The sequence below is a fragment of the Eubalaena glacialis genome, chromosome 5 (genome assembly GCF_028564815.1).
Source record: "Eubalaena glacialis isolate mEubGla1 chromosome 5, mEubGla1.1.hap2.+ XY, whole genome shotgun sequence".
Taxonomy (NCBI): domain Eukaryota; kingdom Metazoa; phylum Chordata; class Mammalia; order Artiodactyla; family Balaenidae; genus Eubalaena; species Eubalaena glacialis.
In genome coordinates this window covers 113306202-113327277 of record NC_083720.1, presented here as the reverse complement: position 1 = coordinate 113327277, position 21076 = coordinate 113306202, and the positions used below count along the sequence as shown (strand labels likewise).

At 42.1% G+C, this 21076-nt stretch overlaps 1 protein-coding gene across 1 annotated transcript in view; it reads right to left on the bottom strand.

The window, feature by feature from the left end:
• The window catches only part of RNF175 (ring finger protein 175), a 73425-nt gene extending 52960 nt beyond the window's left edge, over positions 1-20465 (bottom strand). The window contains 3 exon segments of the mRNA XM_061191032.1: positions 9324-9465; positions 12215-12252; positions 20409-20465. Of these exon segments, the coding sequence (XP_061047015.1) occupies positions 9324-9465; positions 12215-12252; positions 20409-20465 (237 nt within the window).
• Between the last annotated feature and the right edge of the window lie 611 nt (positions 20466-21076).

Sequence of the window (21076 nt, the reverse complement as noted above, 5' to 3'; positions counted from 1 at the left end):
AGAGCCTGTGCAGCCTGCCACTGCCAGGGTCCCATGATCCAGGGACAACTTCCTTGAGAGAACACATGGTGCGCCACATGCTGTTGCAACGTCATGCTGCCCTCTGCCACTCACTCCACATTCCATACCCCTCCCTTCCCCAGGCCTGAGTGAGCCAGAGTCCCCTAATCAGCTGCTACTTTAACCCTGTCCTGTCTGGGGGGGAACAGATGCCCTCAGGTGACCTACATACAGAAGCGGGGCCAATCCAAAGCTGAATCCCAGGAGCTGTGCAAACAAAGAAGAGAAAGGGAAATTTCCCCCAACAGCCTCAGGAGAAGCAGATTAAATCTCCACAATCAACTTGATGTACCCTGCATATGTGGAATACCTGAATAGACAATGAATCATCCCAAAATTGAGGCGGTGGAGTTTGGGAGCAACTGTAGACTTGGGGTTTGCTGTGTGCGACTGACTGGTTTCTGGTTTTAGGTTTATCTTAGTTTAGTATTTAGAGTTTATTATCTTTGGTAGATTTGTTTATTGATTTGGTTGCTCTCTTCCTTTTTAAAAATATATAGATATACATAGTTTTTTCCTTTTTCTCTTTTTGTGGGTGTGTATGTGTATGCTTCTTTGTGTGATTTTGTCTGTATAGCTTTGCTTTTACCATTTGACCTAGGGTTCTGCCTGTCCTTTTTTTTTAAGGATAGTTTTTAGTACTTGTTATCATTGGTGGATTTGTTTCTTGGTCTGGTTGCTCTCTTCTTTCTTTCTTTTTTCTTTTTTTTATTACTTTTTAATTTTTTTATTTTTAATAATTTTTTTATTTTAATAACTTTGTTTTTATTATTATTTTTTCTTTCTTTCCTTCATTTTTTCTCCCTTTTCTTCTGAGCCATGTGGCTGACAGGGTCTTGATGTTCTGGCTGGGTGTCAGGCCTGTGCCTCTGAGGTAGGAGAGCTGAGTTCAGGACATTAGACCACCAGAGACTTCCTGCCTCCACGTAATATCAAATGGCGAAAGCTCTCCCAGAGATCACCATCTCAACGCTAAGACCCAGCTCAACTCAACAACCAGCAAGCTACAGTGCTGGACATCCTATGCTACAAAACTAGCAAGACAGGAACACAACCACACCCATTAGCAGAGAGGATGCCTAAAATCATAAGTTCACAGACACCACAAAACACACCACTGGACGTGGTCCTGCCCACCAGAAAGACAAGATCCAGCCTCATCCACCAGAACACAGGCACTAGTCCCCTCCACCAGGAAGCCTACACAACCCACTGAACCAACCTTAGCCACTGGGGGCAGACACCAAAAACAACGGGAACTATGAACCTGCAGCCTGTGAAAAGGAGACCCCAAACACAGTAAGTTAAGCAAAATGAGAAGACAGAGAAATATGCAGCAAATGAAGGAGCAAAGTAAAAACCCACCAGACCAAACAAATGAAGAGGAAATAGGCAGTCTACTTGAAAAAGAGTTCAGAGTAATGATAGTAAAGATATCCAAAATCTTGGAAATACAATGGAGAAAATACAAGAAAGGTTTAACAAGGACTTAGAAGAACTAAAGAGCAAACAAACAATGATGAACAACACAATAAATGAAATTACAAATTCTCTAGAAGGAATCAATAGCAGAATAACTGAGGCAGAAGAACGGATAAGTGACCTGGAAGATAAAATAGTGGAAATAACTACTGCAGAGCAGAATAAAGAAAAAAGAATGAAAAGAATTGAGGACAGTCTCAGAGACCTCTTGGACAACATTAAATGCACCAACATTTGAATTATCAGGGTCCCAAAAGAAGAAGAGAAAAAGAAAGGAACTAAGAAAATATTTGAAGAGATTACAGTTGAAAACTTCCCTGACATGGGAAAGGAAATAGTCAAGTCCAGGAAGCACAGAGAGTCCCATACAGGATAAATCCAAGGAGAAACATGCCAAGACACATATTAATCAAACTATCAAAAATTAAATACAAAGAAAAAATATTAAAAGCAGAAAGGGAAAGGCAATTTGTTAACATACAAGGGAATCCCCATAAGGTTAACAGCTGATCTTTCAGCAGAAACTGCAAGCCAGAAGGGAGTGGCAGGACATATTTAAAGTGATGAAAGGGAAGAACCTACAACCAAGATTACTCTACCCAGCAAGGATCTTATTCAGATTCGACAGAGAAATTAAAACCTTTACAGACAAGCAAAAGCTAAGAGAATTCATCATCACCAAAACAGCTTTATAACAAATGCTAAAGGAACTTCTCTAGGCAGGAAACACAAGAGAGGGAAAAGACCTACAATAACAAACCCAAAACAATTAAGAAAATGGTAATAGGAACATAAATATCGTAATTACCTTAAATGTAAATGGATTAAATGCTCCAACCAAAAGACACAGATTGGCTGAATGGATACAAAAACAGGACCCGTATATATGCTGTCTATAAGAGACCCACTTCAGACCTAAGGACACATACAGACTGAAAGTGAGGGAATGGAAAAAGATATTCCATGCAAATGGAAAGCAAAAGAAAGCTGGAGTAGCAATTCTCATATCAGACAAAATAGACTTTAAAATAAAGACTATTACAAGAGACAAAGAAGGACACTACATAATGATCAAGGGATTGATCCAAGAAGAAGATATAACAATTGTAAATATTTATGCACCCAACATAGGAACACCTCAATACATAGGGCAAATGCTAACAGCCATAAAAGGGGAAATCAATAGTAACACAATCATAGTAGGGGACTTTAACACCCCACTTTCACCAATGGACCAATCATCCACAATGAAAATAAATAAGGAAACACAAGCTTTAAATGATACATTAAACAAGATGGACTTAATTGATATTTATAGGACATTCCATCCAAAAACAACAGAATACACTTTCTTAAGTGCTCATGGAACATTCTCCATGATAGTTCATTTCTTGGGTCACAAATCAAGCCTTGGTAAATTTAAGAAAATTGAAATTGTATCAAATATCTTTTCTGACCACAGTGCTGTGAGACTAGATATCAATTACAGGAAAAAAAAAACTGTAAAAAATACGAACACATGGAGGCTGAACAATACACTACTAAATAAGCAAGAGATCACTGAAGAAATCAAAGGGAAATAAAAATATACCTAGAAACAAATGACAATAAAAACATGATGACCCAAAACCTATGGGATGCAGCAAAAGCAGTTCTAAGAGGTAAGTTTATAGCAATACAATCCTACCTCAAGAAACAAGAAAAATATCAAATAAACAACCTAACCTTACACCTAAAGCAATCAGAGAAAGAAGAACAAAAAAACCCCAAAATTAACAGAAGGAAAGAAATCATAAAAATCAGATCAGAAATAAAGGAAAAAGAAATGAAACAATAGCAAAGATCAATAAAACTAAAAGCTGGTTCTTTGAGAAGATAAACAAAATCGATAAACCATTAGCCAGACTCATCAAGAAAAAAAGGGAAAAGACTCAAGTCAACGGAATTAGAAATGAAAAAGGATGAGTAACAACTGACACTGCAGAAATACAGAGGATCATGAGAGTTTACTAAAAGCAACTATATGCCAATAAAATGGACAACCTGGAAGAAATGGACAAATTCTCAGAAAAGGACAACCTTCTGAGACTGAACAAGGAAGAAATAGAAACTATAAACAGACCAATCACAAGCACTGAAGTTGAAACTGTGATTAAAAATCTTGTAACAAACAAAAGTCCAGGACCAGATGGCTTCAAAGGTGAATTCTATCAAACATTTAGAGAACAGGTAACACCTATCCTTCTCAAACTCTTCCAAAATATAGCAGAGGGAGGAACACTCCCCAACTCATTCTACGAGGCCACCATCACCCTGATACCAAAACCAGACAAAGATGTCACAAAAAAAGAAAACTACAGGCCAATATCACTGATGAACATAGGTGCAAAAATCCTCAACAAAATACTAGCAAACAGAATCCAACAGCACATTAAAAGGATCATACACCATGATCAAGTGGGGTTTATCCCAGGAATGCAAGGATTCTTCAGTATAGGCAAATCAATCAATGTGATACACCAAATTAACAAACTGAAGGATAAAAACCATATGATAATCTCAATAGATGCAGAAAAAGCTTTTGACAAAATTCAACACCAATTTATGATAAAAAACCCTCCAGAAAGTAGGCATAGAGGGAACCTACCTCAACATAATAAAGGCCATATATGACAAACTCACAGCCAACATCGTTCTCAATGGTGAAAAACTGAAACCATTTCAACTAAGATCAGGAACAAGACAATGTTGCCCACTCTCACCACTATTATTCAACATAGTTTTGGAAGTTTTAGCCAGAGCAATCAGAGAAGAAAAAGAAATAAAAGGAATCGAAATTGGAAAAGAGGTAAAACTGTCACTGTTTGCAGATGACATAATACTATACATAGAGAATCCTAAAGATGCTACCAGAAAACTACTAGCGCTAAACAATGAATTTGATAAAGTAGCAGTTTACAAAATTAATGCACAGAAATATCTCTTGCATTCCTATATACTAATGATAAGAAATCTGAAAGAGAACTTAAGGAAACACTCCCATTTACCATTGCAACAAAAAGAATAAAATACCTAGGAATAAACCTACCTAAGGAGACAAAAGACCTGTATGCAGAAAACTATAAGACACTGATGAAAGAAATTAAAGATGGTACAAACAGATGGAGAGATATTCCATGTTCTTGGACTGGAAGAATCAACATTGTGAAAATGACTATACTACCCAAAGCAATCTACAGATTCAATGCAATCCCTTTCAAACTACTAATGCCACTTTTCACAGAACTAGAACAAAAAATATGACAATTTGTATGGAAACACAAAAGACCCTGAATAGCCAAAGCAATCTTGAGAAAGAAAAATGTAGCTGGAGGAATCAGGCTCCCTGGCTTCAGACTATACTACAAAGCTACAGTAATCAAGACAGTATGGTACTGGCACAAAAACAGAAATATAGATCATTGGAACAGGATAGAAAGCCCAGAGATAAACCCATGCACATATGGTCATCTTATCTTTGATAAAGGAAGCAAGAATATACAGTGGAGAAAAGACAGCCTCTTCAATAAGTGGTGCTGGGAAAACTGGACAGCTACATGTGAAAGAATGAAATTAGAACACTCCCTAACACCATACACAAAAATAAACTCAGAATGGATTAAAGACCTAAATGTAAGGCCAGACACTATAAAACTAGTAGAGGAAAACATAGGCAGAACACTCTATAATATAAATCACAGCAAGATCCTTTTTGACCCACCTCCTAGAGAAATGGAAATAAAAACACAAATAAACAAATGGGACCTAATGAAACTTAAAAGCTTTTGCATAGCAAAGGAAACCATAAACAAGACCAAAAGACAACCCTCAGAATGGGAGAAAATATTTGCAAATGAAGCAACTGACAAAGGATTAATCTCCAAAATATACAAGCAGCTCATGTAGCTCAATATCAAAAAAGCAAACAACCCAATCCAAAAATGGGCAGAAGACCTAAATAGACATTTCTCCAAAGAAGATATACAGATTGCCAACAAACACATGAAATGATGCTCAACATCACTAGTCATTAGAGAAATGCAAATCAAACTACAATGAGGTATCAGCTCACAACGGTCAGAATGGCCATCATCAAAAAAATCTAGAAACAATAAATGCTGGAGAGGGTGTGGAGAAAAGGGAACCCTCTTGCACTGTTGGTAGGAATGTAAATTGATACAGCCACTATGGAGAACAGTATGGAGCTTCCTTAGAAAACCAAAAATAGAACTACCATACGACCCAGCAATCCCACTACTGGGCATATACCCTGAGAAAACCATAATTCAAAAAGAGTCATGTACCATAATGTTCACTGCAGCACTATTTACAATAGCCAGGACATGGAAGCAACCTAAGTGTCCATCAACAGATGAATGGATAAAGAAGATGTGGCACATATATACAATGGAATATTACTGAGCCATAAAAAGAAACGAAACTTAGTTATTTGTAGTGAGGTGGATGGACCTAGGGTCTGTCATACAGAGTGAAGTAAGTCAGAAAGAGAAAAACAAATATTGTATGCTAACACATATATATGGAATCCAAAAAAAAAAAAAAAAAAAGGTTCTGAAGAACCTAGGGGTAGGACAGGAATAAAGATAAAGACATAGAGAATGGACTTGAGGACACAGGGAGGGGGAAGGGTAAGCTGGGACGGAGTGAGAGAGTGGCATGGACCTATATACACTACCAAATGTAAAATACATAGCTAGTGGGAAGCAGCCACATAGCATAGGGAGATCAGCTCAGTGCTTTGTGACCACCTAGAGGGGTGGGATAGGGAGGGTGGGAGGGAGACACAAGAGGGAGGGGATATGGGGATATATGTATACGTATAGCTGATTCACTTTGTTATACAGCAGAAACTAACACAACATTATAAAGCGTTTATATCCAATAAAGATGTTAAAAAAAAGATGTAAAAATTAAAAAAAATAAAAATAAAAAAAAAAGAAAAGAGCCAGGAACCTCATGAACATGTTCAAAGCTCTAGCTCTGGTAGGTCCTACATAATCTTAAATGGCAAGAGAAACAAGTTAAAAGTTAGGTTATTCTTGGATGATAAGGCTATTTAGGTCAGCTTTTGTGGAAACATGTTCAGCAAATTCCATCCCAAAGATATTAAACTGAGCAGTGTATTAGGTTCAGGTTTTTGGATACAGTTCATGCAGAGCACAATAAAAAAGCTGGAAACCAGTGCTGGAATAAGCTACTGGTGCTCTGGGAACCATTTCCAGGCCCAATGTTTGCAGATGTCACCAAGAGTTACTGAAATGGCTGAGTTCTGATGTTGGCTCTTGTAGTGAACCTCCAAGTAGGGATGCACAGCATGGGGCAATGTCAAGGCCGCAGCATGGGGAAAGCTCAGCCTCATGTGCTGGATCTCACCTTGAGCCAAAGATTGTCATCAGAGACATGCAGGGGACGGGGGCTACTCCACCTGTTCCTTTGGGGCAATACAGTAATAGATGGACAGATGGGCAAAGAAGTAGAAAATACTCCACTGTATTTTCAGCTGTATCTATGAGCCAACCCAGAACAGTTCCAATGGCACCACAGTTCCAATGACACCCAAATCTGTCCTTGACCCCTGAGAGCATCTTTAGACTCCTGGCTTTGTCAAAGTGCCAGACTAGGTCATCTTAAGAGATTCCACAATCACAGTCACCTGGTTACCTCCAAGGTATCCTTAGGACCACAGAGGCCCTCTGGGTAGCCATAAAATAGCACAGCTGTGTGACAGAAGGACACAGAAACAGGAACCTCAGGGAGAAGTGGGGTGTCTAAGGGAGTCTAGCTTTGGGGGGGGGGGGAGTGGAGCACAGTCAAAAGCAACGTCCCTGGAGAGGCATTCTAGGCAGTACAACTTGTGTAGTGAACAACAGGAAACAACTTGGGCAGACCACTCCAGCTAACCAACAGTCGTAGCCTGAGCCACCAAGGGTTGGAACCTCCAATGGCAACAAGCCCTTCAAGGGGCCTCTGACTCATGGGCAGGTGTATCTGTGGTATAGCCAGTGTGTGAACTCCACATTGATGGACGCAGTGAAGAAAATTTGTCCAAGTGGAATATAGAGTGTGTTCATTTTAATTGACAAGGCAATGGTGCCATGGCAGCACATGGATGCATTTGCTTCAAAGAGTTGACACATGAGCAACTTCGTCAAATACAAGACAAGGACAGATTCTTTTTGGAGTAAGTACCTCAAAAATCATCAAATAAAAATAGCAGAGGAGTGGTGGGACACAGTGCAAGTCAGTTGGCTCATGTGGTGTTTCCTTTCAAGGGGGATTTCTTTCTATGTAAAATCCACACCTGTGTCATCATGGAAACGGAACTTAAAAAAAAAATCTAATCCAGAGGTAATTAACAGTTATAAAGGAAGGATGGAACAGGGCTATGAACCTTTTCATTAAGAATCCAGGTTTCTTCTTAAGGACTCTAGAAATTCTATGTTAGGTATTTCCATTTTGAAGATAAGGAAACCGTATATTTAAGGGGCTTTTCTTTGATATAAGGTAACTAATGAGGTTTGAGTCTCGTCTCCTTCATTGAAGAAAATTTGTCCAAGTGGAATATAGAGGATGTTCATTTTAATTGACAAGGCAGTGGTGACATGGCAGCACATGGATGCATTTGCTTAAAAAACAAACAAACCCCCTCGCCCCAAGATTCCCCTTTCTAAATAAATGTTCAAAATTACCTAAATTTACATATTATAGGGAACTCAAAAGAATTCCTTTAGATCCCATGCTATGTAGGAAGTAATATTTATGATGGGTAAAAAGAAAATAAAATACTGGTCTAAGCCAGCCCTTCATATGTCACAGGCAAGTCTTCTTATACAACGACCAGTCCAAGACCCGAACCATGGAGAGCGTTAATTGAGGACCTTTCTCCTCTGCAACGTTTCTCCACTCAGGCCATACTCAGGTCTAAACCATTGGTTCTCAGCATGCGGTCCCAGGACCAGTAGCATCAGTACCACCTGGGAACTTGTTCGATGTGCAAATTATTTGGCCCCTATTGAATCAAGAACTCTGGGGGTAGGACCTGGGAATCTGATTTAAGGAGCCCACCAGGTGATTCTGATGCACCCTGAGATGTGAGCACCACTGCTCTCCACATTGCAGTGGCCTGGTCTCAGGTCCAACAAGCCCAGGGTATGACTCTGAGGCCATGAGATGGGAAGGCTCCAGTGAGCATGCTTGGGTGGGATTGGTCTGTGACAACGGGATCCTGCTCTGTGTGGCCAAGGTCAGCGCAGTGTCTGCCTTATCACGCTTCCTTGGATATGGAAACCATCAATGCCAAGACAGTTTATTGCTAATGAAGCAAAGTTAGACAGACTCAGTCTTTTGTTTCTGCCATGCCTAATCCTCCTGTCCTGGGCCACTGGCAGAAGTAGTTCATGCCCAAAAGGAAAATTGGGTTACTTAAAGCAGGGTTTCTCAGCCTTGACACTATTGACATTTTTGTCATGAGGAACTGTCCTGTGCAGTTTCAGCGGCATCCCTGGCCTCTACCCACTACATTCCAGTAGCAGCTCCTATCCCCCCTTCCCTCCCGCTAAGACGTGACCATCACAAATGTTTCCAGATGTTGCTCCCGGGAGCAAAACTGTACTGGGTTGAGAGCCACCAACTTAAACCAAACCATTTCCTTCAAAATGGTAACAAAGGAGGGATGTGATGGGAAGAGGAGCAGGCTTTCAGCGGCCCCCGGGTTGACTCACATGGTAGGAATGACCATGCTTCTGTCTCCACTGCACCAGCACTATCTGGGCGATGACCAGGGCACAGAGGAAGATCAAGATCATCTCCATGTGCATGGACTCATGGCCCCGGTGCATCCTGTACATCCTCTCCTGCTGCAGGCTGGAACCAGCAAAGGAGGTCAGCTGAAAAAGCCCTCAACTCTTGCACATTTAGCAGAACAAGAAAAATAAGTGGGACTCATAAGAAGCAACTGGGAATTTCAAATGTAGGGTTTTTGAAGCTTTGATTACAAAGTTTTCCAAAGTCCTTCTTGGTTCCTCCCTTTCTCTTGGGCTTGGGGAAGGGACAGCTGAGAGGAGGAGCCTGAGTTTGTCAGCAAAACCAATTCCTCTCAGCCCTTAGCTTTCCCATGTGCTTTTGGCCTCAGCCTTGTCCTTTCAAGGAAAGTGATGGGGCCAAAAGCTCACTGATGGGCCCTGGGAAGACCTGGGTTCTAGCCCCTGATCTGCCATGTGGATCGCCTTGGGAAAGTCACTTATTCTACCCGAGCCTCAGTTTCCTCATTTGCAGATCTCAAATAATGATCCCTCTGTACCTCACAGGATTGGTCTAAAACTGCAAAGCACATATATATTTTATTTGTACCTATATGAGGAATAATAATTGCTATTAGGTTGAATCATATAAAATTGCCATTTTTGAAAGTAAAAAAAAACCCCAGTCAAATATTGGTAATTTCAAGTAATTGCTAACATTCTCAAGTACAAGGATATCCTGCAGATGGTGCCTGTGAAGAGAATGTTATCCGTGGGGCTACAGAAAACTCCTGAGTTGTATAAATCATTTTCATTATAAGGAGAAAGACGAGACCTAAGTATTATCTTAGGCACAAACATTCAGAGGATGGCTAAATGCTTCAGTGTTTAGTTGGACTCTTAATTTTATACAGTGGTAGAGAAAACCACTAAAATATTATGTCATCTGGTTTAACTTCCTACAGCAGAAGTGGTCTCTAAGAGAGTCTAGAGCAGAGGCTCCTGACCTGGTCTGTGAGTTGGAAATCACTAGGGAGCTTTTAAAAATCACAGTGCCCAGGCTGGACCCCAGATCAATGAAATGAGCATTGCTGGGTGTTCTGGGCTGAACTGGGTCCCCTCAAAATTCATATGTTGAAGTCCTAACCCCTAGGACCTCAGAATGTGACTGTGTTTGGAGAGGGGGTCTTTAAGGAGGCAATTAAGGTAAATGAGGTCGTTAGGACAGGTCCTAATCCAACATGACTGGTGTCCTTATACGTGAGGACACAGACTCCCACAGGGAAGACCATGTGAAGACACAGGGAGAAGGTGGCCACTTGCAAGCCAAGGAGAGAGGCCTTAGAAGAAACCAAAGCCTGCCGACCTCTGGATCTTAGACTTCTAGCCTCCAGTCTGTGAGAAAATAGATTTCTGTTGTTATAGCACCCAGTCTGTGGTGCTTTGATATGGCAGCCTGAGCAAACCGATAGAGATTTCCAGGATGGTATCCAGGCATCAGTAATTTTTAAAGTTCCCTGTGTGATTTTAAGGTGCAACCAAGATTGGGATTCACTGGCCTAGAGGAGAGAGCAGTCCGGGATCAAGATTAGGGAAAAGGGGGAAAAGTATGAATCTTGCCAATCAATTACTTTATAAATATTGATTAGCATTATCTTTCACCCCAAGTGGGGAACAATCAGTCACAAAATCTCTCAGTGTCCACTTATGACTGGTCACAATATGTATTTAGTTAGAGCACTGATCAGAAAGCACTCCAGGGTAACATTCTGTGACCTTCTAAAGGCACTTGTTGGGTACCTAGGCTGGGTCTTTGTCTTTACCAGCATTTCTACAGAGCTGCCTCAGTAAGAGCCCCATCCAAATCCCAGGGGTGCCCCCTGCTGGAGAATGCACAGAAATGAGCCCACAGACCCTCATAAATATTCCTGCTTGAGTTCAACTTTTCTGAGATGGAATCTGAAAATGTTAGTGCTGGGAGGTACCATAGATGTACTGAGACCCCTTCATTTATCAAATGAAGAAGCTGAAATCCACATCAGGTAAGCAACCTGAATAAAATTACATGGCTATTAGTTTCTGTGTTGGAAGCTGAGCTTACGAGCTGAGAATGATTTCTAGAAGCTCTTTAAAAAATATATTAATTCTTCTGAAGAAATGGGAAGTGCAAAAAAAATAAAAGGGTACAAGCACTTAGTTATAGTTTTTACAGCCCCAAATCCCAAATAGCTATTTAATATTCTCTGTAATGAGTGGACTTCAACTTAGGCCACGTAGATAGAAGAGTGAATTTATCATCAGTCTAAAATAGGACTTGCATAGATATCAAACAAAATACACTTTATGACATCAATCTATTTTGTGCATATACAGTAAAATGCATCTCAGATGGTTAACTTATGTGGAAGTACTTTGGAAAGTATAAAGTAGTGTACAAATGTAATAAATGTTTCTACTTTGATTAGGAATACATTCATAACTGATAACCATAATGCAAAAAAGGAGGAACATTTCACTGTTATTTCATTTGGTGCCCATAGGGGTCCAATGGTCCCACAGTAGGTACCATAGCACAGGGGAAACAGCCTATAAAGAAAACCAGATGTGTCTTGTGCCTCAGAGGACAAGGACATATAAGGACATATATTGAGGGACATACACATTTGTGGGACTGCATGGAGCCTACTGCAGAAAACAGATGAAATCCCTGTGGTTTTGGTCTATACAATCACTGTGCACACATGGCCATGCTAACCCACCTTCTATCCTGGGAAATTTATAAGTAAAATGATGGCTTCATTTAATTTCTCAAACTGTTAAGATGGAAGTCTAATTTTTAGTATACCAGCTGTAAAAACATACAAATCACTTACTTCCACTCATCATCTGCAGAAAGCTTTGTGTGAGAGACCTGAAAAACATAAAAAGAGCCCTTCTCAAGTTTTTCTTGTTTTCTTAGCTTGCATTTTACAGCTTTACATGAGAAACCCAAACCATGAAAATGAGTGATGTTTCTTAGTACTGGAATAATTTAGGATGAAAGCGCTAATAAAATATTTGCTTATGGAACTAAAACACACATACACATACACACCCTAAACAAAACAGTAATCAGGTCACTATTAATAAATACTTGATTCTTCTGTCTAAGGTCAGAGAACCAGATGAGGCCCCATTCCTGTGGTTTTGTTTGGCAATTCAGTCAAGGTTGTAGGGAGTGGCCTCCTAATGGGCAATGTCACCCTGGCTTCTGGTATATGATCTGTGAATTGGAGAACCTCTAAAAAACATCTGTTTTGCTGGTGTCTTAAATGATGCCAATGAGTAAATATCATCTCCAAGTTCAAGGTTTTAGAGTCAGAGCTGACCAGCTACTTGTTTGCAACATTTTTGTGTCCTCCTGTTAATTTAATTTAAACACTGACCCCAGGGAAGCGGGGTAATGTGGCCTTGCCCTTGCACACTGAGCGGGAGAGCATAGAGACCATCCCCAGGAAGTGCTTTAGGCTGATCTACAGAGTGTTCCCACGTGCTGCCTGCCTTCCGTTGGTCACTGCTAATCCACTACATTGGGTCATTTGAAGCCTTTAAGGCCAATCTTCGAAAATACGTCATCGTATAACCTTCATGGAGAACACAGGTTGCTTAATCTCTAGTCCAGTAGCATCAAAAGCTAAAAATCCCTAATGATGGCAAAGAAGAGAAGGCAAACAAAGCATTTGTTACACAAATCTGACATTAACCAGCTTTTTCCCCTTTGTTTTCTTCAAATGGCATAAGCAATTCTGACAGATGGAAAGAAACAGCGCCATCCATATTTCAGGCTAGGCTTTCTCTGACTTGAGGTCAACCGGTTCCGTAAAACACCTATGCCTTGGTCAGAGGCTGGAGGGGTTCCCTTATAAGAGAGACGAAAGCTCCAGGTGATACAGCTAAACAGAGGCTTGGGCAGTATCTGCACAACGCGAGGGCTGGCTGGATGATGCCAGGAGAGGAAGTGGGTGAGGCAGAAGGGGATGCTGGCAGCTTCTCCCAGGCTCTCTGCCCACTGGTGGTCCCGCCAGGTGGTCCCTGAGATGCAAATGGAGGTCACGGCACCTGGGCTCAAGGCTGCTTTCCAGGAGCAAAACCCTAGCGGCAACCCTCAGGGAAGAGCGGTACCCGAGTCCCCTCCTTTGTCTGATACGGCTCACTCGGCTGACATCTGCTTTGGGGGAGAAAACACTGGACAGGCTTGGAGCCAAGAGCCATGCAGCCACCCAGCAACACCCAGCACTAAACATCGAGCTGATTGGGGCTTTGGGTGACCCAGGGCACATCACCAACCTGTGTTTGTCTCCATTTCCTTCTTAGAGACTGGAGATTGACATAAAAGCTGCTCTTGTCTACTTCACTGGAGTACTGTGAGTATCATTAAGACAATAGATGAGAGTTTTGTAAGAAGGTGCTTCATCCAAGGGCCAATTATCTCAGTAAAAGTTGTAACCAAAGACTCCCTGGGTCCTTTTCTTTTTGCTATTCAAGATCTTTGGGTTCACAGTGCTTTTTGTTCAGATAACCTTAAAACAGGGAACTGGGTTTTTTGTTGAGAAGATAAATTCCCTTTGACTTTTACAAGCAATATAGCCCTGGGCATAAATGTGTAACTATCTATCAGATTCTAAGCCTTTTTTTTTTACTGAAGTATAGTTGATTTACCATATTATATTAGTTTCAGGTGTACAGCATAGTGATTCAGTATTTTATAGATTATACTCCATTAAAGTTATTACAAGATAGTGCTATAATTCCCTGTGCTATACAGTATAACCTCGTTGCTTATCTATTTTATACATAGTAGTTCGTATCTCTTAATCCCACACCCCTAATTTGCCCTCCCACCTCCCTTTCCACTTGGGTAACCACTAGTTTGTTTTCTATATCTGTTAGTCTGTTTCTCAAGTCATTTTAAAAGAAGTATGATAAATTATTCTACAGAAGACCAGGAAAGCTTAGGGAGTAGAAATTATAGCTGAAAAGATTTCTGCTAAATATTGGATACAGTTAAGAATTTCCTTAGATCAAGTGATATTGAAACAATATTCTTATTTCCTAGGGAAAAAGCAAACTATGATGGTGATGGAAATGATAATGATATGCTTAGAGACATCTTTTTCCTAGTAATAGTTCCCTATAGTACAATATTTTTTTCTAGGGTGGAATCTACTTTTTGACAATTTTTTTCTGGCATGTAAGCCCATCTGGGATCTTAAGAGGATTTATTTTGGAAATTGAAATGACACTAAGACTTATGCTTATCTGAAGGATAAGTATAAGGATAGCCAGGAAAATTCAGAAGAAGAGAGTAAAGACTTGGCCTATCAGCCACTGAAATCTACAATACAGCCACAGAAATTAATTGAAAGCATTACTGGCCCAGGAACAAGAAGGCAGAGGAGTGAACAGAACACAGAGGCCAGGAACAGACCCAACTACATATGATAAGCAGTGAGAAATCAGTGAGAAAGAAATGATTGTTCAATAAATGGTGCTGAGACCATTAGCTAGTCATTTGGGAAAAATATAAAGCTGGATCCATACCCGGCTTCAGAAGGATCAAATATTTAAACGTAAAAAGGAAAATCTTAAAAGGGCTAGAAGTAAATATGGGTAAATATTTTAATAATCACGCAGTGAAGAAGGCATTTCTAAGTATGATGTGGAGCCCAGAAATTGTAAAGTAAAAAAATTGATGAATTTTGAGGACATAAAAATCAAATACATTAAAATCACCTATATTTGAAAGACAAATTAAACTGGAGAAGATATAACATATGTGAAGGCAAGAAGTGAATACCTGAATAGAAAAAGAGCTTTTACAATTTAATCCAAAAGAGACAAAACATTTCCAAAGGGCAAGGCACATGAACAAGAAATTCATAAAAGAGGAAATATAAATGGCTCATTTATGAAAAGATGTATCAACTCACTAGTAAAAACTTTGGAAAAGCCTTTGTGAAAGAAGACTGATTGTGCTGAAGACCCTTGGGAGGGATGAGGGGTGGAGGGGTCCTAGCAGTTCTGGAAGTGTGGGTGCAGCTGGGTGAAAACAGAAGGTTCAGTTAAGAGTGGTGGGAGGCTTTGTGTTGTTCTCCCCTGCACCCCACCCCTAGGGCGATTGGACGGGGCTCAGAGGCCCAGGAGCCGGGAGGGAGGGCGGAGGCATTGAAAGCCCGTGTCTGGAGGAGGGATCCCAGCCCCGTCCTCTATCAGGCCCCACGGGCATTGCCCTGCTCTACAAGCCCCTGTGCATCTCAAACCTGGAAACACAAAAACTTTTTTTGTCTTTTCTAACTCTTAAGAAAATATTTTGAAAGTTTTGTCGCTGGTTGAGTAGAAATTGACAGAAGAGGGCTGGTGTAGGGCGGAGGCCCTCAGGTGGGTTGAGGGAGAAGGGCAGAAATAAAGAACAGCCCCAGCCCTGGGAAATCAGAGATAGAGTTTTTAATTTGCCCACCCCCTCAGGCCATCCGAAGCTGGTGTCTAAGCAGATGGGGTCCCCCTTGTAACCGCACTGCCTCTCTCCCTCCACTGCGGTGGGGTAGTTTGGAAGGAGCTAAGAACAGCCTGGAAATCCTGAGTCTGAGAAGTGAGGAGGTAAGGTGTGCAGGGGGGCCCTTCCTACCCCGGGTCCTTGGTGCGTCCGATGGGACCAGTCCTCCTCCCTGGTTTCCGTGCTGCAGTGGGTTGAACTATGTCCCTCCACGTCCCCCCTCACCCCCAAAGATATGGCCAATTCCTAACCTCTGGTACCCATGACTGTGATCTTATTTGGAAATAGAGTCTTTGCAGATGTGATCAAGTTAAGGATCTTGGGATGGGATCATCCAGGATTTACAGTGGGCCCTAAAGCCAACGGCTGGTGTCCTTACAAGAGAAAGTCAGAGGGAGATTTGCACATAAGCAGAGACACATAAGCACAGAGGAGAAACATGCAGGAGAAGGCCACGTGAAGACAGAGGCAGAGACTGGAGATAAGCAGCTATAAGCCAAAGACACCTGGAGTCCCCCGAGGCTGGAAGAGGCAAAGAAGGATTCACCCTAGAGCCTTTGAAAGGATCATGGCCCTGCCTATATGCAGGTTTTGGACTTCTGGCCTCCAGAACTGCGAAAGAGTAAATTTCTAATTTTTTTTCCCCTTTTCTATCAATATTTCTTTTATTTTCTGTATTTTTAAAATAATTTTTATCAGAGTACAGTTGATTTACAATGTTGTGTTAGTTTCAGGTGTACAGCACGGTGATTCAGTCATACATATACATGTATCTATTCTTTTTCAGATTCTTTTCCCATATAGGCCATTACAGAGTACTGAGTAGAGTTCCCTGTGCTATACACTAGGTCCTTATCAGTTATCTATTTTATATATAGTAGTGTCTGTATGTCATCCCAATCTCCCAATTTATCCCTCCAGTAAATTCCTATTGTTATGGCAGCTCCGGGAAACGGATACACGCATGTCCAGCCCCAGCAGGTCGTTATACACTCCAGTTTGCAAGCAGCGGGGCGGGTGGGGAGGGCGTCACCCCTGTAAGCTCTGGGTCAAGCAGGCTGCACAGGTCCCGGGTGGACCCTGCAGGCAGGCCTGGCAGAGCAGCTTGGCTTATAATCTTTAGACGTGTGGCATGTGAGACTTTATTTGTACTCTTGCCCTGGGCCTATCAGATGTGGGCCTGTCACTTGGCTGGGGATGCTGGCTGCCAGGCAGCACATGGAAGACCAGAGGACTTTTTGTAAAACCATCCAAGACAAGAGAAAAGACTTACAGATATGGACCGTCATCATTCTTCCCGTGAAAAGGCCCAGGTAGGTCCCCTTCCAGCGCAGCCTGCCTGTCAGCAAGCTCTCTCTGCTTACGGGAGCTTCTGAACAGTGTTTTAGTGTCTCCCTTAAATATAAACAGATGGCCAAAGATCACCAAGTCCTTGAGTCAGGAAAGGGTTCTGCAGTGATGACAAGGATCCCAGGTTTTGAAAATGGAAACAAACAAAAGCTCTTAGAAATGAAAAATTTGAGAACAGAAATTAAAAATCTAATGGAAAAGTTGAAGATAAATTATGAAACTCCCTCAGAAAGAATAACCAAAAACCCCCAAAGGAGATGGAAAAGAAGAAAGAAAATATATGAAAATGAGAGAATCTGGCCAGGAAATCTCAAATCCAAAATAGAGTAGTTCCAGAACAAGAGAACAAGATAGCTGAGAGTAAGAAATTTAAAAGAAATTCTACAAGAAAATTCCCAAGGATTGAAAGACACCTGTTTTCAAATGAAAGGACTCACCAGGTGCCCAGCACAATAAATGAAAAAAGAGCCACGTCAAATCACACCAGTTGGAAATTTGAAAATTGTGGTTCAGAAGGAAGAGCCTATCCAGAGAGAAAACGCAGGTCAAATGTAAAGGATCAAAACTCAGGATGGCACTGACTCCTGAACACCATCTCCACAAGTTACAAAGAGAGCAGAATAAAGTGTTCAAACTTCCAAGGGAAAATTACTTCTATAGACAAACTACCAATCAAGTCTGGAAGCAGAATGAAGATATTTATGGACATGCAACATTTCAAAAACATTCATCTCCCATGTGTCCTGTCTCAGGAGGCTCGACTAAAACAACAGAGTAAATTGAGAAAGAGAAAAACCGGATTTCCAGGAAAGAGGGGTGCAACCAGGAGAGTCCCCTCCAGGTGAAGGGACGCTCCAGGAGGACGGTGGAGGGGCATCCAGGACTGGTGTCTGGGCCTCAGACTGGGGATGCGGCCAGCCTAGACTGGACCAGGCATGGGGGGTTTCACCAAGTGCATCTCCAAGAAAAAGATGAAGCTGAGAGATCAGCCAGTGTGTTCTGGCGTGTTGAGAAGATCCATACAATTCCAGCAGTGGGTTTGGGGATGAATGGGTGACTGGTACACCGAAAACTAAGGAAACCAGAACATGACACTCAAGGGAAAGCAGAATAGTACAGAGTGCATGTGTAGCGACCCGGCTGGGAGTGACTAGTACTCACTTGAGTCGCTAACGCAGGCAGTGAGTGAAGACTTAGCCAAAATGTGTGATGTAACTAAATTGAGAGGATGGAAGAAGGAAAGCAGTGGGGGTGGGGTGGACAGGCTGGTGGGAGAGAGTATAGTTCTCATCATCCACAGTAGGGAATCAATCAGATAACACCAGTGACTAAAAATCAAGAAATGCTGCATGATCGTGTTATTGAAAATATGGAACACATACCAGAAAAAATGGGTGAAAGCGTTGAAAATTGTTGCCTCTGTGGAGTGGAAATCAGGAATGGGGAAAGGTGAGTGAAAGTGGGGATGCTTTTTTTGTTTGTTTTAAGTCTTACAGAATTATGTATGAGTCTTTAAATTTGGGATGTACAAAACTTTAATAAAAATTAACAATAAAAAGAAAAAATTCCCATGACAACAAGGTATAATTTTCACCGAAAAGAGTGACAAGGGGGAAAATAGCCCTCTCGCGCATGTCACGTGTGGGTGTACATTAAGACAGTTTCTCTGGAGAGAAATTTGGCAACGCATATCAAAATTGTAAGTGTTTGTCTATTCTAGTGTAGAATGTTCTAGGAATATTCTCTCAGGAAATGAAGAGACAAGGAAGGATGACACAGGTGTTCACGTAATTTTATTTATAATATTGAGAAACTGGCAACAATCTATGTGTCAGTCTGTGGGGGATCAGTTAATGAGTTATGGTATCTTTCTACAAAGGAAATCCATGTAGCTCTTTAAAATGATGGTGCAGAACCATATCTATCAACACAGAAATATTTCCATGACGTATGGTTAAGAAAAAATGCATGCTCCAAAAACAGTTGTGTATAATATGAGCCTATCAGTGTAAATGTGCAGTTATATAGAATGAAGAACAGAGACATCCAGAAGAGAGAGAGATCCAGAACAGTTACCAAAACGTAACCATGACCCATGGGTGGTGCTGGATCTTGGGATATTTACTTCTTTTTTTATATTCGTCTATATTGAATATATTCTACATGAATACGTCACTTAAAAGAAATCAAGCAGTCGTGTTTACTTGGCCCTCTCCTTGCCCCTTCTCCTTGTCTGTCAGTTGCCAAGCCCTTTTCTTCCTATCCCTGCATCACCATTCCAGTCGACCTCTCCTCTCCTTTTAAGCCACATCTCACTTTTGAGCTCCGGATACTTCTACTGAAGTGCCTCCTACACAAATCCACCTAGATGTCCCTCAGGCACACAAACTCAACCTGCCCCAAACTGAATACATTAATTTCACCCAAAATGCTCCCATTTCAGCCCCCCCACCTCCCCCAATAGCCCCACATCCCATCTACCCAATCGCTCAAAGCAGAAACCTGGGGCACCATTGTTGATCTAACCCTCCGCCTCCAGCCTGTCACCCTCCCGTTGACACTACCTCTAAAGACCTCGCAAACCACTTCTTTCCACCTCTATGGCCTCTATACCATCCATGTCTTCATTCATTCAACAAATATTTATTGACCACCTCCTGTGTGCCAGGCACTGGGGGGTGGGGCTGGCATACAATGGAGAATAAGACAGACGTTCTGTTCTCATGAATGGAGCCTTGTGTGCGACAGAAAGCATGGACAATAAACAAATAAACAAAACAATTACCTAATGGAGTAAATCCTAGAAGAAAATAAACACAATGTGTGATAAAGCATAACCGGTGGCGGGGGAGGGGTCTTGACTCTAGATGGGGGGCGGGGAAGGCGCTCTGAGCCAGGAGAGATGGAAATGGAGCCAGGCACCAGGGCGCTCCCCTCCTCCCGGGGCCCTTGCCTTCGCCTTTCCCCTCTTCAAACAGTGAGGTGATCTTATCAAAAGCCAACTGATCACATTAGCATCCCCCTGGCCACCCTTGTTAATGTCCCTCATGAGGCCTCGTGTCTCTTTCTGGCCTCACCTCCATCCACTGCCCCTGCACACCCTCTGCTCCAACTAAGCAGAACCTTCTGTCTCCTGAATGCTTTTTTTGCACCCCTAGCCTCCCTGTGGGTTGCCCTGGACCCACTTCCTCCAGGAAGCTCTTCAGGTTTGGCCTGTGAACACTGTTGCCGCACTGCACCATCACTGATGACTATTTCCGTGTCTGAATCTGCAGGAGGGCAGGGCTGGGCCACCCCCCACCACTGAACCCCCACTGGTGCCAGTTCTCATCCTTTCTCACCCCAGCTGCTACCTTTCCCTTTCAACTCTTCCCTCATGACAATCCATCTGATAGAAGAATCTTGCTAAAATGAGTGGCAAAAGCAGAACAGTGAACTCAAACTACTGATGTCCCTAGGGCACACATGAGCGGGAGGAAAGGGTGTTAGGTTTGGAGCGCTGTGTTCAGCGATAAGGAATTCGTGTTAAAGGAGGAGGACAAAATTCCCGTGCACAGAGGGGAGGGGAGGGCTGTGAGGCAGAGAGCAGTTTTGGGGCAGAGGTGGGTCTTCTCGGGGGACGATAGAGCCTGCAAAGCAGACCTCAGTCAAGCAGAGGAGGGAACACATGAATCCACACTCTCTGCTCTCTTGCACTCCAACTTTGAGGCGTCTCAAAAGCACACGAGGCTAACTGGCTCAGCAGACCCCAGGGGTGCCGCTGAGCTGGGGGGAGGAGGATGGTGGGGAATGGGGCGGACCTCTGCCACAGAGAGGTTCGCTGGGAGCTGCGCAGACTGTGTCCCAGGTCATG